At 43.3% G+C, this 21,025-nt stretch overlaps 1 protein-coding gene across 1 annotated transcript; it reads right to left on the minus strand.

Moving 5' to 3' along the window:
* Positions 1-6,612: 6,612 nt before the first annotated feature.
* On the minus strand, positions 6,613-20,042 carry synpo2la (synaptopodin 2-like a). The gene is made up of 4 exons (XM_080449888.1): positions 19,653-20,042; positions 14,092-14,243; positions 12,896-13,626; positions 6,613-11,227 (listed from the first exon to the last, which is right to left on the minus strand). Exons 1-4 carry the CDS (start codon positions 19,752-19,754, stop codon positions 8,592-8,594), a joined length of 3,621 nt encoding a protein of 1,206 aa, XP_080306014.1. The 5' UTR covers positions 19,755-20,042; the 3' UTR covers positions 6,613-8,591.
* Positions 20,043-21,025: the final 983 nt, after the last annotated feature.

Below are 21,025 nucleotides of genomic sequence, written 5' to 3' on the forward strand. Positions count from 1 at the left end.
ACCCAGCCCACATTCACTGCTCTGCATCAAAAACGCTGTGGAGTTATTGGCTGTGTTTGTGCGAGCTAGGGGGAGCTATCTATCTCTGTCGCTGTACTAGACAACTCCTACAGGTTGTTCAGGGTGCCTGTTCATCAGGGAAAGGAATAGCATGTTCTTCAAGCATTACGTCATCCCAGTTAAACTCCTCAGTGTCAGGTGAAAAGGAGCGTCTGGCAACTGGTGATTGCTACACCCTCCCACATGACCAACTGTAGGGGTTTGCAGTGGGCCTGTGGCAGGGACTACATGGGTGGGAATTGGTATAACAACTACATTTCCCACAGCGGAATATGTCCTCAGTCACACTGGTACCGCTTAAACTGCCCTATGGGAGTTCCTTTCGTGTCTTGGAAGAACCGAGTGAGAACACTTTCGTGCCAACATGATGATCCACATCATTGCCTCAAACCTGCTCACCTGAACCTAGATCAGCCCATCAGGCTGCCCATACTCCTGAATTGACAATCATAACAATCAACACCCGAAATCAGTAATAAATGATTACTCTCATTACACAATAATTCAGTGCTGTCTTATTTAGCTAACTATTTTCATTAAATACAACATTGCAGTGTTGTGGACATTATGCGTAAGAATATCCTATGTTGTAAACATCAGTCAAGTTTGTATTCACAAACTGGATTTTGTTATAACATATTCAATATTATCTTTGAGTAAAGCATAGACATCATATATCATTTTGATCAAACAACCAGGGCTTTCACACACTGGCACAAAAGCTTCAAATAGATTCAGTAGGCAGGTGCTAAGCAGCGATTTGTTCTAGTTCTGTTTTTTTAACCTTTGCAGGCAGGTTGATTTAGAATATTTTTTTATGGACAATGGTGGTCTCAGCTGGCCTGGCAAAAGTTCTGCTGGCCATAAATAGGTTACTATGTGGATATAAACGGAACCTATATATAGTTGGCAGGTCTCAGGCCTGCCTTGTGCGTGTAAAGGGTGCCAGAAGAGTGGCGCTATGACTGCATGCAGTTCCCCAAGGCAACCACACTGATTTTCTTTTTTTGATATTTTGGGGGGTTTTCTGCCTCTATTCGGATAGACCAGAAACATGGAGAGAGACGGGGAGTGACATGCAGCAAAGGTCGTCGGGCTCTGTAATCAAACTCGTGACATTAGAGCCTATATGTGGTATGTGTCTTAACCTCTCAGCCATCAGCGCCTCACACAGATTTTCATAGCGTGACTGTAATGTCAGTCGACAGCACCACTGTATGGTAAATGCTGTGTTAGGCCAAGAAAATAAATATAGATGTAAAGCCATGTTAAACATTGTATCATGTGAAAAATGCACATGCCATTATTGCCATATTTGATATTCTGCCTAAATTTAGGCTATAATGTACCTCCCCTTGGCTCCTTTCCATCATTTGAAAAACTTCATATACCCATGTCAAGTGAAGAGGCAGTTTAAATGTATACAGTATCAATTAAATTAATAATTACAGAGTTGTAGGCTACTGAACCTCCATATCAGGTGAACAAAAGACTCTCGAGAATGTTTTGGCTGCACCAAGCGGGGCCAGCCCAAGAGATTGACATGGCTTTGAATGGCTGTCAGAGTCAGTTGCCGAGTAATATCTCAAGACAGATTTTCAATGCATTGAATATCTGTCATCAAACTCCCAGAACACGTGAATAGGAGCTCTACTAGGGGGCAGGCCTTTCACCAGGAAGCAAGCTGCACTTTCAAAATGTACTAGGCGTGACACGTAAACCTCAGCCTTGTGTGTGTCGTAAATAAAAACCCATGGAGACAACACTGTAAAAACACTTACAAAGGTGTGTGCCAGTCACAGGTGTGTGACTGGCACCTGGGCATGGGTCCTGCAACTTTGACAGAGATCTGTCTGTGGTACCGTTGTGCAAATCTTGCCTGTAAATCTCTGGAAGAAAGCCTATGGTTCCTCAGTGAAGCAAGGGTGAGGAACTGGTCTTCTTGGGGCGTTGTCTTCCTGGGACAGCAACTTTGCGTACTGTCTTTGACTTCACCAGTCTCACGGAACTTAGTCCTAAGTTTGGAAATGGGGCTGACACCAAATAATGCTTCCGCTCTGCGTAATGGTGTGTGTGTGTGTGTGTGTGTGTGTGTGTGTGTGTTTGTGTGTGTTTGTGTGCGTGTGTGCGTGCGTGTGTGCGTGCGTGTGTATGTGTGTGTGTGAGTGTGCGTGTGCGTGTGCGTGCGTGTGCGTGCGTATGTGTGTGTGTGTGTGTGTGTGTGTGTGTGTGTGTGTGTGTGTGTGTGTGTGTGTGTGTGTGTGCAGTGGCGGCCTTTCCTATGTTTCACCCGTTTCAATTGAAACCCCACAATTTTTTTTTTTTCAATACTTTTTGACTCGAATCCCAGTCCGGGGCCCGCCTCTGGCTGGCCGACGTCCAAGAATTTCATGCAAGAAGAGGATGTGGATCTGATTGAATCAGGGCTCAGCTCAAGTGAATCATGTGAGTGAGTTGTTTTAGCTGTCTGTCCATGGTGGAAGTGCATATGGGGCCCCCATATGAGCTCTTGAAACGGGCCCCCAGATCATTAAGGCCGCCCCTGTGTGTGTGTGTGTGTGTGTGTCACACATTATCACCTTTCCCCAAATTATCCAGCAGAGGGCAGACCTGCCTGAGGTTGGATATAAGGGAGGGCAATGACACATACAGTACCCAGGTGTGTACTGGACCCGAAGGGGGGGTTTTCCATGTTCACTAATGTTTCCCTTAAACTTTTATTTTGAAGGGCATCCTGCCCAAAGTAAGGTCTCTGAGACTTCTATTTTGACGTGTTTCCTGCCCAAACTGCCACAGATGAATTGGCACTGATTAGAAGAAATCAAGTTCACCTGTGTTGCTGCCCAGCATGGGGCTGCAGCAGAGTAGCATAAAGCTGCCTTGGTGGTAGAGGAGCATCAAGGACTGCACAGAATATGTTTGTTTAAAGGACCTGGAAGGATGGTCAAGGAAGGACGGACTGAAGGACCTGGAAGGATGGTCAAGGAAGGACGGACTAATATGAAGGACATTGTGAGTTTACTTGATCATTTACTGCCGATCTACAATGCAGGGTTTGGTTGAAATATGGTTTTAATGGGTTTTGTGTTTTCAGTTGGAACTGATGGACATGCCACATTCAAGCAAAATTAGCACCTAGCTGGAAGGGTAACAAGGTGACTGTCATTTTTATTGTTTGTTAAACTTGTATTGTTCACGGTTGATTTCTGATCTTATTGTTGAACCTAGTATTTTATTGTCTGAGGTTTATCATTTCTAATGTGTAAGCTATTGTTTAAGTGATGTAGCTATGGGAAATGCAAATGTATTATGGTGCTATTTGATGTATTGATTGATTTATGTTGTGTATTTTATGCTTCCCTTATAGTTTCTACGTTGAGTACCGAAATAAAATCATTAAAACTCATCAGTCAAGTCTCCACCCTCTTACTGTCCAGCTGGGTCGCTACAAGGTGAGCATTATAGCCTTATATATCACAGAGACAATGTCAAAATAGCATTTGATCAACACTAAGTTAATAGATTAACACTACTGTCAACAAGGAACTCCCCCAGTGAATGAAATGGTATAGCCCCGCTGGGATTCCCTGACAGTATTAGTTAAAGTAATACTAGGTAACGTTTTCAACAAAACTAAAGTTAAATTGTATATCTTTTGTCAGTGGCAAAAGTTTCACAACACCCACTCCATGAATTTCACCCCCGGAAGCCTTTTATTTATATATTTTCTATTGAACGGTGAAGGGGGGGACTTTCCCGGGAAAATGACGTTCCTGGCCAACGTCATGACGTCGTGGCCGACGTCCCCAGGAACTACCGCAACGGTTTCCTGTTTGGCCAGGAACTACCGCGGTAATAGCAAAAAGGAACCTCACGCTGATGTTAAGAGAATGTAGGATTGGAAGATCGAAAAAGAACAGAAAAAGAAAGCACAGCTCATGGTAACTAATGCTCCACTGGCTAAGAGAAACGATCCGTAGATAGTATAAAACAATTAAAAGATCGCTTTTTGAAACGCTTCCGGCTTCCGGTGAAAACGAATGGAATTCTGGGTAATCGAGGATTACGGAAATTGTATGCAGTGACGGTAGTGACCAGCAGAGGTTGCTAAAAATCGTTATTTGGGATTCTGCATTGTACAACTTTAAAGGGACAGACTATACTAGCGTGCCTCACCTTTGTTGGTACACAGCTAGTGTCTGTGACTCGTCGAAGGTCGCTGTTTCTCTCTGGGTTTTCGTTCCTTTCAACCTGGATAAAGTCTATTGTCTCCTCAGCAGTGAATTTGACCACATCATCCATAGCAAACTGCTTGGTGGCTGAGTTTTTCAGCCCGTTGTACGACGAATAGCGAAAATAGCCACTCTACTATTTTGTATATTGTATATTTTTGAACATTTTGACATTTTGTATTTTATTATTATTATTATTATTATTACATTTATTATTATTCTTTTGTAACTTTCGCCTATAATGACATGCCTAAGATAGGGACGCCAGGTTGTTAGTAGCCTGGTAAACCCTCCCTCCGGAAATCTCAATTCCATTTGATTCTAGGAGTGAGTCTGGCCTGATCCGCCTGTCTGCAATATTGGCTGTGCTGGAGTTGGGCGGGAGTAATACCGTTGACTGACAACCCCTTCAGCCAATGATAATTTTTCCCCTTCAGCCAATCAGCAGTTCACCAGTCTTAATGTGACGCGACGGGACTTTTGAGACAGCCATACCCAAAATGGGTTGCCTTTTTCGGGTACAATGGTGTCACTGCCCGCCCCTACCGGTTCTCTAAATTTTTTTTTTAAAATAGGCTTTGTCATGATTAATTGACCACATATATGAAGTTAAACAACTAAATTCTATCCAAACGATATCTTATAAGTAAATTCCGTGCCTCAAAATAGAAGTTAGAGAGCTTTTTGAAGTAAAAAAATAGCGGAGAATTGGCCGCACAAGAAAAAGATGGCTGCCGTTCGTGTTTTGGGCTCACTCGAACTCGCCACCTGATTGGCCAACGTAAGCTGTCAATCACAGAACAATGAGCGACGACGCTGATAGGCGCGGCCGTTTGGCATACACAGCCAATATTGCAGAGAGGCGGTTCATGCCAGACTCACTCCTAGAATCAAATGGAATTGAGATTTCCGTAGGGAGGGTTTACCAGGCTAGGTTGTTAGTGGTTAAGCAGTGACATTAGCTTCACTGTCTGATTTAAAGGACCCCTTAGGACCCCAATGGAAACAAGCCATAGTGCTTTCGATGTTTAAAGTCCTCTTAACAGACCTTTGTTCCTGACAGACTCCTTGTTGAACTGTACTTCCCTGTGCTTGTCTTTGCAAACTGTTAATAAAGTATTCAATCAATCAACCAATGATTATTCAGCTGCTGTAGATGATATGGCTAGAGATGATATGGCTTTAGCTTGCCTTAAGCTGATTGGTCAGCTGCTGTATAACCCCTTGGGAAGATACGGCACTTGACTTGACCAATCAGCATAAGCTATCTCCCTCTCTGTCCTTTTATTCCCCTCACCCGGGGCAAACAAAGTCGTGTGTGTATAATAATAATAAAAAAATTGTTATAATAATAATAATCAGAGGCCTACTTTCTGCATGTGGCCATCAATGGTTCTTACTTCACTTAGAATTTCAGAACATATACACTGTAGCTAGTGAAACTGTCTGGGTATAATGACTTTGGTAATTCATTTACGTATTTGCCTACTGTATGTGATTTGTCTTATCAATATACTTTTAGATGTGATGTGACCACACAACTATTATAAACCATTCAGTTGGTCGGTTGGTTTGTTGGTTATTGGTATTATTATGTAATATATGTATTGCATAATACATTGATAGGTTTTTAATGCTATAATGCTTTTGCATACATTTTTGATTATTACAGTATGTATCTGTTCAGGCTATACATTGAATATTAGACATTTATTATAAAATGTATATTGTGGTACAACTAATGTGGCAAAATCCATTGCAAATTTTCCACATTGTTAATGTTTATGAAGTCCATCATGGAGGGCCCACAATGAACCAGAGAGGGCAGTCAGCAGTGCATCATCAAGACCACAATGCATAAATACTCTGTCACAAGTACAAGTCTGGTATTCAGAATATACTTGAGTAAAACAAGTACATTTCATCGCCCCATTTCAGCTCACAACACATCGCATCGCGATGCATTATGAGCTTTAGATCGGCTATTTTCAAATAGCCGATATAGGGCTAAAGTGGTTCATGTAAGTTTTGCAATAATATTCAAAATCTACAAAGTAAGTAGTAACAAAAGTACAATATTTGCCTCTGAGATGTAGTGGAGTAGGAGTAAAAGTACAATATTTGCCTCTGAGATGTAGTGGAGTAGAAGTAAAAGTATTGAAATTTGGAAATACTCCAGTAAAGTAAAAATACCTCAAAATTGTACTTAAGTACAATACTTGAGTATATGTAGTTAGTTACTTTCCACCACTGACAGTCAGACACACTATTTGTATTCCTCTAAAAAACAGGCTTGTCTCCAAAGTCAGTACAAAGCATGTACTGCCCTACTTTATTGCAGCATCATCCACAAACATTTTTATATTCATTAATCTAGCTACAACCAGAAACACGTACATTATTTATAATTTTACACACCAACAAAACTATATCCACAACTTTTAAGTTTTTGCAGATATAAAATTCATACAAGATACAGCTCTGAGATAATGCTATATTTAGAAATGATAAAAAACAAAACAAAAAAGTATCCCTTCGGCACTTCACTGTCAATTTCCCTGCAACTAAAAATAACACATTCATCTCTCCAGTACTTTTCCTTAACTTAACTTCACTGGTTACCAGCATTGGCATATCAAAAGTCAAAGCCATTGCCTCAAGCTGTATTGGCCATTAAAACATGTACTGCATCATAACAATTTTCCTCCTCATTTACTTACAGACACCGGCATAATTGGAATTCTGTGCCTTTTTTTAATCTCTTTTCTTCCTAATGCACCACCTTGCTACAGAATCCAAACTTTCCTAGTCTTCTCATTTCTACAAACTGTGGTATTCCAAAACCATGAACCAATCAAATATCTCACTTTTGTGGCATACTGTCCTATGTTTTCGCTCCCATTTCTATCCTTTAACTCTTTCACTGCCAGACTTATTTCAGACTGTGTCGTCCCAGTGCCAGGAAAAAGGTGCATTTTTCCTCTGTTTTTTAACATTGAAGTGAATGGAGCAGCAATTTTTTGGATAGCGTTATCTCCTAGTTCCTTTGAGATAAACCCAAAAAAAAAGACCGAAAAATTCAAAAAACAAAATAATAATAATAATTTTTCTAATTTTTTTTTTCATATTTTCGTCATTCCGTCATTGGCCATGATAGCCATAGAGCCATCGGACGGGAATTCCCGTCCGGGGCAGTCAAAGAGTTAAGATGGTGGGTAGCCGGATATTTTAACAAACCCACATAGTATGCCAATGGAGACCTTAACCTACAGGCTAAATTGTAAGCCCTTACAGTCGTGCAGCAGGCCTTGCGAGGTCCTGCATCTACCCATATCCACAGTCACTCTCATACCTTTGACCCATTTTTTATGCCGGTGCCTCTGTCATCTGGCCCTTCTGAAAATTCAGGTACAGTCTCGGTAAAACAAAAAACACATTCAATCATTAGTGCCATTGGTTTAATACAAGATGAGAGTGACATACATCCAAACAGGCCACACTGGTACAGAGAAGGTCTGCTTTTGCCCAAGTGTGACTCACAAGCATTTATATCCAGTGACGGTATATAATGTGACAGCCAGGGCACCTGTTGAGTGTGACCAATGCCAAAAACAAGTAAAAGCTTTGACCAACTAAAATGAAATCCAGTGCTTATTGTATTATTATTATAGTGCATATTTATATTAATTACACTTGGGTTGACAAGACCAGGTTTTAGGCTTTTACAAAGGCCATAGAAATGACACCGCTTGGTTGGTCATGCAAATATGAATAAAAATGCATTTCAAAAACTAACTTCATCTTATTTAAAATGTCATATTATTGAGCAGAAAGACACCTTCTCTGATCAGTGCGCTCTTTAGCCATGTGATTTTCCACCACTTGGTCAACTCCCTAGCAGCTATTAGTAGTGACAGTTGAATTCACTCAAAAAAAGACCTGCACCATTCATTTCTTTTAACATGTTTCAGATAGCTTAAATTACAAAAATAGAAACAGGCATTATATAAGTTATTATAGCACTTGTGTGATGTATCTTCGTTATTGTTGACAACAACTCAAATAAATGTGTAAATACATGTGTAAAAACATAGATGTGTGGAGCAGCATTTTGAGCAAAAGATTTGTCTATAGGCTAATCTGGTCTACAATCAAATATTCCCGTTCACACACATTGCATAAAGCATTGTCAGTTCCTGGACCTTCTGGACTAAAACACAAGGTTCTCTTCATTCTTATGTAGTTTAGTGATTGACATTTGATGGTGTCCAAGACTGGTATTACTAATTAGATTCCTGCTCACATGGCCCCTGGCCTCCAGATGCGGGGTTGGATGCCCCCTTTGGTGGCAACAAACCGAGGCCTAGCCACCTGAACTGGATTGGGCTTCAGTGGGGGCAAGGAGGCAAGGAAACTCAGCTCGGGGGCACTCTGGAATTGCTTGGCTGACTGGAGGCCAGTGTTGTACGACACCGGAGTGTAGGGTGTAGGGAGTGCATTGTGCACAGCATTAGGAACAGGGGGAGCAGAGATTTTTGGAAGGCTTGGTAGGCCAATTGGTTGGGAAATGTGTAGTTGAGGTGAGGTTGGGGCAAAAGCTGGTGTAGGCGCAGCAAGCGCATAAACAGGGGATGGAGCATAAAGCACAGGAGGTGGGGAGGTCATGTGGGTGCCGGAGATACGGTCTCCAAGGGTGGTGGCTGAACGCGGTGCGATCACTTTGGGTGACAGTGTTGGAGCTGTCATGGGTGTAGGTGTAGAGAAACGTTTAATCTCATACACACGTGCCGCCTTAACAGGGATCTGCCTGGGTTGGGCTAGTGAGCTACCAACCATTGGTTGGTAGTCACCCTGCTGCCTCTGGGTGTGATAAGAGGGCATTGCTGACAGGTTAGCAGCACTGCCCCCATAGCTAAACATGGCAGGATTGAGCTGGTACGGTTGCCGTCTCATGAAATCGATGGCTTTGATTCCTTCTTTCTGGGGGGCCGCGCCTCCTCTAGCCTTGCTCTCAGCTTTGGTTGTATCTCTCTGGGGCCCAACAGGGACAGAGGGGGCTAGGAGTGGGTTGTAGCCGATGGGTGGTGGTGCCCGGATGTTGGGGGAGTATTTCCACTGTGAGGGGACATTGTATGAGGTGTCATAGGGTTGAGCCGATGGGTGGGTGGACACCTCCTGTTGGTAGGGGGTCTCGGGTGGTGTGTCCACCACGTACATGCCCATGCGACTTTGCCTCTTGGCGAACAGCTGGGCCCCCTTTCCCTCTGCTTGAGGAATCTGGGGGGTCTCATGGATGACTCGTGGCTTGGGTGCCACCGGAGGAGGCATCCTGCCCCTTTCAGCATCCTCATCATATTCTTCTGCATCTGCAGCTTCAGAAGGCGGCCCGTATCTGTGTCTGACAGGCCTTTCATCCAGGTTCTGCACCATGCACAGTAGATGAGGATTGGGGGAGTTCTTCTTGACATCTGGAACATTGAACATGGGTCTGGGCTTACCACCGCGCCGCCGAGCCTCAAGTAAAATGCCTGTACGTCCTGTTGACCCTGGGACTGGGGTCGGGGCTGTGGTGTCTGGTTGAGAGACCACAGACACTAGAGCTACACGGGCAGAAACTAAGGCTGGGGGTGACTGGGCTACTGGCACTTGGACTGGGGGCATTGGGGCAACTCTGGGGGGCGAAACAGGAGCAGATGAGACTGGAGATTGGAGTATGGTAGGAACTGGGGCTGGAGCTATTGGCGCATATGGAGCTGGGGGCATTGACCAAGTGGGCACTAAAGGAGTAGACCCCGGAGGAATCATCTCCATAGATGTAAAGTGGGCTGGATTTGGTGGGGCAACAGAGAATGCTGGTGTTGGGGTGAAGGGACCTCCAGGCACAGACGATGGTGAAGAAAACATTGGTGGAGGACCAGTGGGTGGCTGTGAAGGAACATTAAAGGCTGGGTTTGTAGAGGTGGAATACGATGGTGGCAAAACCGCTGCTGAGGCTGGGCGCTGGGACCTCTTTGTTGTAGCTGGGCGGAATACCACGGGAGCAGTGGCAGATCGGTTAGTAATGAAACCAGGCGCAAAGGGACGTGCAGTTCTGTTGAGAACATTACTGGATGGTTGTTCTGGCAACGGTGTCTCAGCTAGCGGTGCGGGTGCGGTCAGGATAGTGACTGAGGCCGTGGCTGGTTTAGGAGCCACAGACGGAGAAGACATCACCACGCTACCCATGCTAACTGCAGAGTAAGATAGGTCACCATTAGTTGTGCTATAGCCTGTAGCAGCAGCCGGCCCTGCTGGTTGGAAGTGCCTTGGCTGGGCCTCTTCCTGTAAGGCCATAGGGGGAAGTGCTGGGAAAGTGACGGGCAAGTGCTGAGGCTGGAATTGTGGCTGCACTTGGGGGTTCATCTCTGGCTGCAACTGGCTCTGCTGATACATCTGAGGCTGCTCCTGGACCTGGACCTGTGCAGGAACCTGAGGCTGTGCCGCTGCCACTTTCTTTGCATGCTCAGCAGCTCTCTTTCTCTGCTGCTCAAACAGTTGAGCACCTTTCCCTGTGGAGTCACTCAGCCCTGGACTGGTTGCATCCTCTGCCCCATCACCGCGACCCCCAGGACCTGCTGCTGCCCTCTTCTCCAGCATGTCCAAGTAGTCACTGTCCCATGTTGGGTCAGGTGCTGCTGAGAAGCCGTCCTCATCAAACTCTGATTCACTCCCAGGGAACACCCCATCCTCCTCCTGTGAGTCGTGATACATATCCTCATCCACACTACCGAAGCTGGTGAGGGTGTACTTCTTAGAGCGTTGCCGTCTCTTCTTGAACATCAGAACGCCCTTGGAGTGAGGGTTGGGAGCATCGGTCAGCAGGGAGGCGATTGTTCGACACTTAGTTTTGGCCTCCTTCACATTCTTGTCCACCGTCGTTTCCCCTCGGTTCAACTCTGTTGGGGCAAAAGTCATAGGTGTTAAAAATCATAATTTTACACGTGATAGATCATAGAAATGTGTCAACAATTTATTTCATCAGATTCCATGTCATTCAAAAATACAAAACAACATCATGAGAAGTGTATATTTTCTCTTCTAGAAAATGTACTGTAAGAAAAAGCACAGTAGGAGACCATTAAAAAGGCTTTAATAGGGTGGACACTGATGTTCTCAGATTCAACCATGAACTTGAGAGACGATTGTGAGATCATGGTCTAAATCAATTTTGGTCACATCTGGAAAAACGTCTTGCAAATCTGGGGCTTCTCACATTAGCTTGGGTGTAGGATATATTTGCACCTTACTAGCTTCAGGTACTGTGACATCTATCTTTACCCAATGCATTTGCAAGCAAATGGGAGGTCCTATTTGTAGGTTACTGGTACAGTGGGTGAATTTCAAACAGTAACCACGGTATGGCATTTAACTTGTTGCAGCATTAAGCTGATCATCACAGGCAGGCCAAACTCTAAGATCCTCATACGCACAGCCAGGTCTTAATTTGTCCCTGACAGTGTCCCTGAGCAGGGCATTTGAATGCTAATCTTGAAATCAGTGACAGCCAGAGGGATTAGCACTGTAAATTTATTTTACATCTTAAAGTAGCCCATTCACTTCAAATAGCCCAACCCTGCCCTATTCCAAGGACTCTTATAGCTGATAGACAATTGGTCACTACTGTCACTATGAGTATTTATAAGTGCTTCAAACTATAATTATACAGTGTTATAAACAGATTATAATGTTTTATACGTATGTTTATAATGCATTATAGACACAGGAGTGTTATCAATTCATTTAACTAACATAGGTAACTGACTCATATACAGAGCCTGTTAACTGTGGCCGACCACAGTTATATGAGAATAACTATTAATAGCTTTATACATATTGGTGAGCTACCATTTATGCTACCACCTACCACAGTTCTTTCAGTTACATTTTGATTATTGTAAAACTACCACATAGTTGTGCTTTCGTAAAACCTGCATTGGCCATGATGAATAATAGTTTTAGGGGATTCATTTTCCGTTACATAATCAAGGGCCAATAGCAATAAACATTGAGACCATTGAGAGAGGGAGGGACAGAATGAGAAAGCACATGCGTGCAAAAGAGGTGGGTGCAGTGAGTTGGTCCCTGGACCGCTACTTGACACCTGCTAGCAGCTGTAGATGCTTTTCTGAGCTCCTAGGTTGAGCGCAGGGGTTATCGGACCACCGAGCTGGAGGTAAATATAGAATTATGTACGAGCACAACTCTCTAAGAGGCACCAACTTGGCTGACCAGGAGGAGGCAATATAGAGACCAGGGTTACAGCATGTTTTTTGTGAGGGCACCTACCCTACGAGGAAAACATGCAAACTCCACACAGAGAGGCCCTTTCACCAACCCCACCTAGGGTATGGGCACTGATGACGCGGAGGAGAGAACGCGCCCCCAGTGCCCACAGCGTCCCCGGCGGGAATCGAACCCAGGACCTTCTAGCTGTGAGGGACAGTGCTACCGACTGCCCATTTTCGCCAGATTTTCAAGTTGTTGGCTTAGTTATTTTTATTATAATTTTTTTGGCAAGCGAAACTGTAATCAACTAAGTATAGTTAGGTTTTATCCATACTCACTGGCTTGCTTGGCTTTTTCCATGTAGGTTGTGCTGAGTTCCTCGTCAACTGGTCTGTCCACGGGCCCCACCATGGGCACCATTTGGCTGCGAGAGCCCAGCATCATAGCCTCCTTGGCCCTCTCAGGGGACACCAGCGGTACATTGGATGGCTCCGGGAAGCCGCTGTCCTCCTCCGGCGCTCCATCACGTGGTCCCTGGTCGTCTGCTGAAGAAATGATGGAGGAGGTTTCCGTGGAGGTCTGGGAGGACCACATTCCCGGAGCAGGAGGCTGGTAGATCACCTCCCTCCGAGCCACCCCCGGTCGCCCCTCTACGCCTCCTCCTCCCACTCCCACACCCCCGTGCCCATCTGACAGGCTGGGATAGACACGTGCGTCTGGAGCGCTGTCATAACCGCTCATTTCGGAGGTCTCGCCGCCCTCCGGGGAGGTGCGTCCCAACGGTTTCCCCGGGGCGGAGTTGCTGGGGCTACGGCGCTTCTGCCGGCGCTGCCTCTCATAGCCTGCCACGTCAGCGTCACTGTCCGTCTCGCCGTAGTACGCCTCGCTTCCCGGTGGAGATGTCAGGCCACTGCTGGCCTGTGAGGAGCGGCTCCGGTAGACCTCTCTGACGGGTGCGTGGTGCGGAAGGGGGGGCGACATGGCACGCAGAGCAGCTCGGTACTCTTTGTCGATCCGGGGCGATGGGGCACGGGTCACAAGTACCACAGACTGAAAGCCAGCCGGCGCCCTGCAGAGGAGCAGACAGGATATCACCAGCACAAGAATGCTAGATTAAAGAATGACTGAATCCCAAACCCAAATCTGTGTGAAGCATGAGATCAGAATGACCTTAACCTATTACCTTCTAAAATACAACCAATGGTGACGTCACCTGATACCAAAAGCAGGTAATAGCAGATGGCCAGTTCAGTACCCTGCTTTTCACCATTAGATGTCAGGCTTCACACAGATTTGAGGTTGGGTTTTAGATGCAATTCATAACTCAGGTCCCCCAAGCAAGCATGGAAAATTCTACTGTTGAGCTCATTTGAGCAGAAGCTAAATTGTACTTCGACTTTTTGTCAATATAGTCTCCTGTTGTCTGAATCACTAATTTCAAATTTGGTTAAGCAATTCTTCATATACAGCAACACATAGACATATTGGCTACATATTAACTAAGGACATACAACTCCTACTGTAAATCCCTGACCTTTTGACCCGGATGTGAAGAATTCCTGGCGAGCTGTCGATGAGGTCCATGGCCTGGGCGTGAGAGAGACCTCCACATGGTTGTTCATTGATGGATACCAGCTCATCAGCCTCACGCAACCCAGCCCTGCACGCCTTACTGCGCTTACGCACCTGCCCCAGCAGAGGGAAGCAAAACACACACACACACACACACACACACACACACACACACACACACACACACACACACACACACACACACACACACACACACACATTGTATACTAAATTAAAGATCTGCTCTAGTTATTGTAACACATGAACACTTTTGTGCAAAATGCTAGACTGTGATGTGAATTCTGAGGAGGGTATACACTATAATAAAAGCATGCCTCTACCCCCCCCTAAAACAAGACAACAATAAAGATATTTCATCAGCCTTTTAATTTTAATTACTGTAATTATATTCTCTTATTTTCCTGTTGTATTTTTTTACTTTTCATAATTTATGTTATTGTATTCAAATGTCCTTTTAAAGCCTAACGTGTATCTTTTGCACTTTCTCAATGCTATGTGTCTTATTTATCAACGTGCCTTATTAATGTGTTAATGCTTCAATGTTTTGTGTAAAGCACATTGTTGATGAAATATGTTATTCATAAATTTGCCTTGCCTTCTCTCTCGCTCTCTCTCTCTCTCTGTCTCTCTCTGTCTGTCTTGCGTGCACTCACACATTCATTCGTTCCCATGTTGTATTTATGTGCATGTCTCTCTGCCCTACATTTTGAAGAGGAAAAGCACACAGCGTGAGGGAGTCATCTTGGTTTGAGATAATGATTGGCACAGGCAGGTCTTGTCCTGACAGCTTGACCCTGCTACAGACATAGACCACATTCTGCAGCTTGATGGGGCACTCACAGCCACTTTACCAGAGAGATGCCAGCCAGCTGCCATCTTCACTTGATGCCATCATACTATCTGTGCCCCAGGGTCTGGCCATGGGATGCACAAGGCCGTGGCGTCAGGCCCACCTTCAATTTAGTCTATGTAAGCCATTTCAGCATGCTCCATATTAATAAAGCACGGATTTGAAACATCCATTGACTGTGTGCCACAAATGAATACACAACATAGTTCACCGTGTAAAGTTAAACACTTTTCACAGCAGCCAAATTGAATGTTAAATGTACAGTAGCTGATGGTAATAACGGGTGTGTTTCATTTAGGTGTTACTGTGTGCCAGCATAACACCGTGCTGGCACACAGTAACACCTAAATGAAACACACCCACATTTAGCCTTTTGTTTGTTAGCCTATGCCTTCAGCTGTGTTTGCCTATCAAAATGTTGAAAAGGTCTAGACTAGAGCCTAGACTCTATAGGGTATGTGGAGGTCGTCAGCCATATTGGGTAACTTGTTTCAGGTACTCTGGTGAGGTTAGTTTGCCTGTAATGATCCCTGTTATAATAAATAATAATGTATTTTATTTCTATTGAACTTTTCATTCACAAGGAATCTCAGAGTGCAATTAGCATACTTATTCAGCTATGCATAGTCGCCTTGACAGTACCTCGATTGTAACACACATGCATGCACTCGCTTGTGTGCATCTACTGTACAGGAAAATATGTTGCAACTATAATCCTACTATATCCTACAATAAAATGACGAAACCTGTATCTGTCATTATCTCTTCATCAATTTCTCTCCTCTGTGGGTTGACCAATCGATCTGAACTTGCACACGGGCATTGACCATTGGCAAATAAGAGAGTGACGAAGCCAATTTTTCACTATCCCCGTGTAGCGTGTATTAGCGTGTTTGTGAATGTTCTTCGCAGGCTATGGGATCTGTAGTCGTGGTTGCAGTCCCTTTGCCCGGATGGACGGTGGGTGGAAATGACGAGTAACTCTATGGTATATGCCTATGGACTAGTTATTGTTATTATCAGCCCTCCATTGATGAGGGCAGACAGACAGCTGTCCACAGTCATAAAGGTGATTTGCTGTCACATCTGTCCCTCTTACGTTATGGAATTCTGGTCACCTCTACATTGAGCTTGCACAAAAACGAATTTCACCCATTATTTTTATTTTTTTTACACCTGTCAACCTGTGATGTGACAATAAGGCTGATTCTGATTCTGATTGAATTATCTATATGAGGAACAACTATTCTAAGGATGTTAAAAACATACTTCCCTGTATGAGGGGGTATTGGGGTTATAACAGCATTATTAATAGAGCATAGTTTCTTATTTCAAATCAGTCCAAATTGAGCCAAAGTAAGTGGAAATTTTAGTACCTGGCCACTTATCCACCATGAAATTAATCTACCCTGAGGTCATTTTGAAAGAGGAGAATGTAGAGTCGACTAATGCAGTAGGCTATGTGCACGATGTCAGTACATTGTAGGCTACTGATAACATAATCTGGGTTTGTTTTGTTCTTGAATTTGGAGGAGAATTTTCTGAGCTTCTCTTTGAAACACAGGATATTGATCTATAAAACACATGTGCAAAAATAGTGTTTGAGGCTAAGTTTTGAGTACTGCGCTGTAACACACACCTTGGCTGACCCCATGACCATTCGCTCCTCAACCAAGAATAGCCCCCTGCAAAGGCACTTTTGCTCAGTCAACACTTAGTGGTTTGTGTGTGTGTGCGTGCATAAGTGTGTTTGGGGCAGTTTATGTGTTAACATAATAATAACATAACATAATAATCTAAATGTATATCCTGTTAAATTTCAAATTTAAAGTTTAAAGTTTCAAATTTAGTCTTGGATACAGAATAGATTGAAAAATTATGAATATTATAAGAAACATTGTTCTCATCAGTTTCATGGACACTGCACACCCCAGAATTTACTCAATGAATTCACATGGGTTGCAATCACTTTTGCTTCATTGCTGCCAGATTCAAGTGCCAGATTTCAACTCACGACAGCAGAAGGAGCATGAAGTTTTTAAATGAGTTATGTGAAGAATGATGATTTGGATTTCACTGTTAATGAATATGATATTCATTAACAGTGAAATCCAAATCATCATTCTTCACATAATTCATAATATGAGCAAACATTTTATATCTTCTAAGTTTTTATTTAAAAACTTAGTTTTGTACAGTAGACATTGAAGTGATTGCAGTAATAGTATTTTTTCCAAGGCGTAGCCTATACTGTATTATAAGTCTGCACTGTCATACATTTATAGTTGAGTATTTAAGGTAAAATAGTTGCTTCGAAGTTTTATATTATGAAGTTCTATTGTCATTTAATGTAATATAATAAATATACACAAAAAGGGACCACTTTGGCCCGGACTGCTGGCCTAGCGGTCCAGGCAACTAAGCTCCAATATAGCCTGACAGCGCATCGTGGATTCGAGTCCCATTACCGACGTTCTTTGCTGCATGTCTCCTATCTCTCTCTCCCTGTTTCCTGTCTGACTCTACAGTAAACTATACATAAAGACCAAAAAAATATAATTTAGAAAAGGGACCTCTTCCTATAAACATTAGTTTAACCACATAAACCACAGCATCCGTATTGTGGGGAAAGCTTTCACAGAAAATAGCAGGTCGACAAGCTAACACAACGTGTTGTGAGCTTGTTGATCAGCTATATTCAGCGAAAGCTTTCGCCACAATATCAGAAAACTGAAAAGACACTAGCATAGAGCCCTGAGGGACTCTGCTCAACCATATGGGGTTTAATTATTTTAGTACTGTTTATACATGTGGTTGTTTATACACTGTTTATACATGTGGTTGTTTATACACTGTTTATACATGTCTAAATGTGTTCCTTAGCTTAGCCAGTGCATTTTGGTACTCTGGTTTCTCCCAATGGAGGTCATGGAGATTCAAATGTTGGTCTGCATCTCAAGGTGTCAAATAGGCTTGGTTTCTGTGTGACCCACACAGATGACACATTTAAACTTGTAAGTATTTCCTTTACAATGTGGAATTCCCTGTGCTTTAATACTAAGGAGTAGATTGTATTGGTTTCCTGTAAGACATGTGAAGGACCAGTGTGTCAGAGCAATAATTATAAATAATAATGATGGTAAATGTAAATATTTGTAATTGACAATGCAATGCAGTTTGTCTCCAGTCTGTCCATGTACCATGGGACTCTTAGGAATCTTTTTTTTTTTAAAAATCAATCAGACCTTCATTAAAGGGTCTACACCATGAAAATCACTTTTTTCTTGTTTTTTTGTATTTTTTGGGGTCCCCAGTGTCTCTTGTACCCCCAAAACATTTTTTTTTAAAATTCAGTCATTCCTTCTCATTTCATGGATTTCCAGAATGGGCGTGTCTGAACAGGCGATCTCAGAATGGAAATGTTCATGATGTCACAAACATTTTTGATGGCAAACCCAATGTTAAATGAAAAGTGCCCGAATCGCTCCGAAACTTTTTCTACCCCCCCTAAGTGGGGGTCTACGAACAAATACTTCGGGCTCGGATTTTGGCTCCGCCCCCCGGAAGTGGGTGAAACAGGCACCTCAAACACTTGGTGGAATTGTTCAAAAATGTTCAAAGTGTTTTTTTTTCGATTTTGTATTTTTCTTAGATGCTTCTTTTTATGCAGAATCTTTCCATTTTTTTTTTTTTTTAAATAATCTTTTAATAATTTTTAATAATAAAACAGACAGAATTGCTCAGTAGCCCCCCCCTGCCCAAGAGGACGTTTTGGTATTGCAGCTGAAAGTGCTGTATAAGCCAGAGACAATTGACTTGGGATGAGTATATCTGAGTGATGATTTAGGCTCAAACCTTCTGAAAAAGGTTTGAGGGACATACACCATATGATATTAAATATCAAATATTTTTTTTAAATTCATGGTGTAGATCCTTTAAATGAATGTATCTGTAACATTAACGCTGTTGTTACCACCCTAGCCATGCTCTAAGGGAAAACCCTTGGCTTAAATTGGCATAGCTGGAGTGATTTGAGCTTCTTTGCTCAAATGGCAGCAATGTAATGGAAGCCTATCTGCCCATGACAATATTGCTAAACCAGATATGGTCATGAGTAATGGTGTGTAGCGAATCCACAAGCTTCAACCAAAAGCATAGTCATCTATAAAACCTCCTAACCTGTCAAACACTTCTGCTACAATGTGCAGTATTTAAAGAACCATCCTTGAGCACTAGCCTAAAAATTTGCTGTATTTGTTAGAAAAACAATTATCCACCAATGTATTCTAATATTACATGTAAACACATTCATGTGAAAGAGTTGACCTAGATTCAGTTGCATGTGATCGTTGTGAAGTTTAAAGTTCGCGGATTCGATCATCGCTGTGATTCCGCACGAGCACCATTCTAGAACAAGTCGATGACTCATCCACAGGCCCCCAAACCAAACTACGACAGCAGCCAGCCAATATTCCATTTGCAGCTCCTTAAATAATGGCTTAATAATAGCCTATCACCGCTGATGTTTCACCTTTCTCTGCTCTGTTCAATCTACGACATTTCTCACATCCATGTCTCACATCACACACCACAAAACATCTCTTTGGGTACAGTACCATTTCTTTCTCTGCTATCTACAGACTGCATCTTACCTTTGCCACCTGGAGTGGTTTCTGGTGCTCCAAGCCTCCCTGGAGACGAAAGCCCCATGGTGCTCCACCCGACAATGTAATTATTACCTCCTCTGCCACCATTGTTGTGAAATATGTTTTCTTTTTCTTTTTTCTGTTCTTTTCTTATATTTTTCTTAGTTCCTTTCTGGGTTTTGTTTTGTTTTTCGCCTGGGAGGCCCTCAGTGCTTTGGCCCCATGATGAGCGGTCAGGGCCCCCTCAGAGAGCTCTAGCCGCTTCTATGTCCACACTGTCTACACTGTCTACACGCTGACTCTCTCTCTGCCTCGCTCCAGCACCAAGGCCCGCACTCATGTCTGTACACACACACACACACACACACACACACACACACACACACACACACACACACACACACACACACACACACACACACACACACACACACACACACACACACACACACACACACACACACACACACACACACACACACACACACACACACACACACACACACACACACACACACACAACTATGGGGGGGTTGTGTCTGCTTACACACTGAAGAATGCTGGCCGCCTGGCCCTCATGTGAGTGAGGGGAGGGTCTAACGGAACACTTGTCCTGTCCGTCAGACCTGTGCCATGGCCTGTTTGAGAGACTCCTCCACAAATAGAACACAGCACCTCCACTGTTCTGCCTGCTCATCTCCAGGGTCCAGACCTGCAGCCTCACTGTGTGGAGGTTAGTGACTTCACGTGTGCTGGGATCGTGACCAGTTTATGACCAGTTTATGATGGTTCACAGCCAAGAATTGCTGCAACATTGTGTTCTGTCATCATTCACTTCATTCTTTACAATCTGGCCAGTGTTTGTTATACAGAACTTATTGGGTTACTGTCCAGTCCATACCAACAGGTATTAATGCATGGACCTTATGGAAATTGGGTTATTCTTGAAGGACTACCACTGTCAATACATGTCGTTGTCTATTCACAGCTTTTTGCCATACTGTATATCATACATAAACATAAACCATTTAATGGCTTTATTTTTATATTTCAGTTGTTACCAAATGTACCCGAATAATTGACTTAAATGTCTGCTAAACATCATTATGCTATATAACATGGATGTTTAAATTTCATTTTTGAATACATTTTAGATGCTAATAAAAGTACCTCGGATTTTACATCTCAAGCAAGTTTCATATTTTTGCAAGTTGATTTTCATACTGTATTAAAATGAATGGGATTCCACAGCTTCCTCGAACATCTAACAAATGTATGTCAGTAATGTCAAGTGAGTCGCGGTCAATGAGCTAAACATGCCTGACCACCGGTATGGCCCTAGAGTACTAGAGCTGGTTTCTGAAGTCTACTATTATGGT

The sequence above is a fragment of the Gymnoscopelus braueri genome, assembly GCF_963280865.1.
Source record: "Gymnoscopelus braueri genome assembly, chromosome: 14".
In the NCBI taxonomy this organism is placed as follows: Eukaryota; Metazoa; Chordata; class Actinopteri; order Myctophiformes; family Myctophidae; genus Gymnoscopelus; species Gymnoscopelus braueri.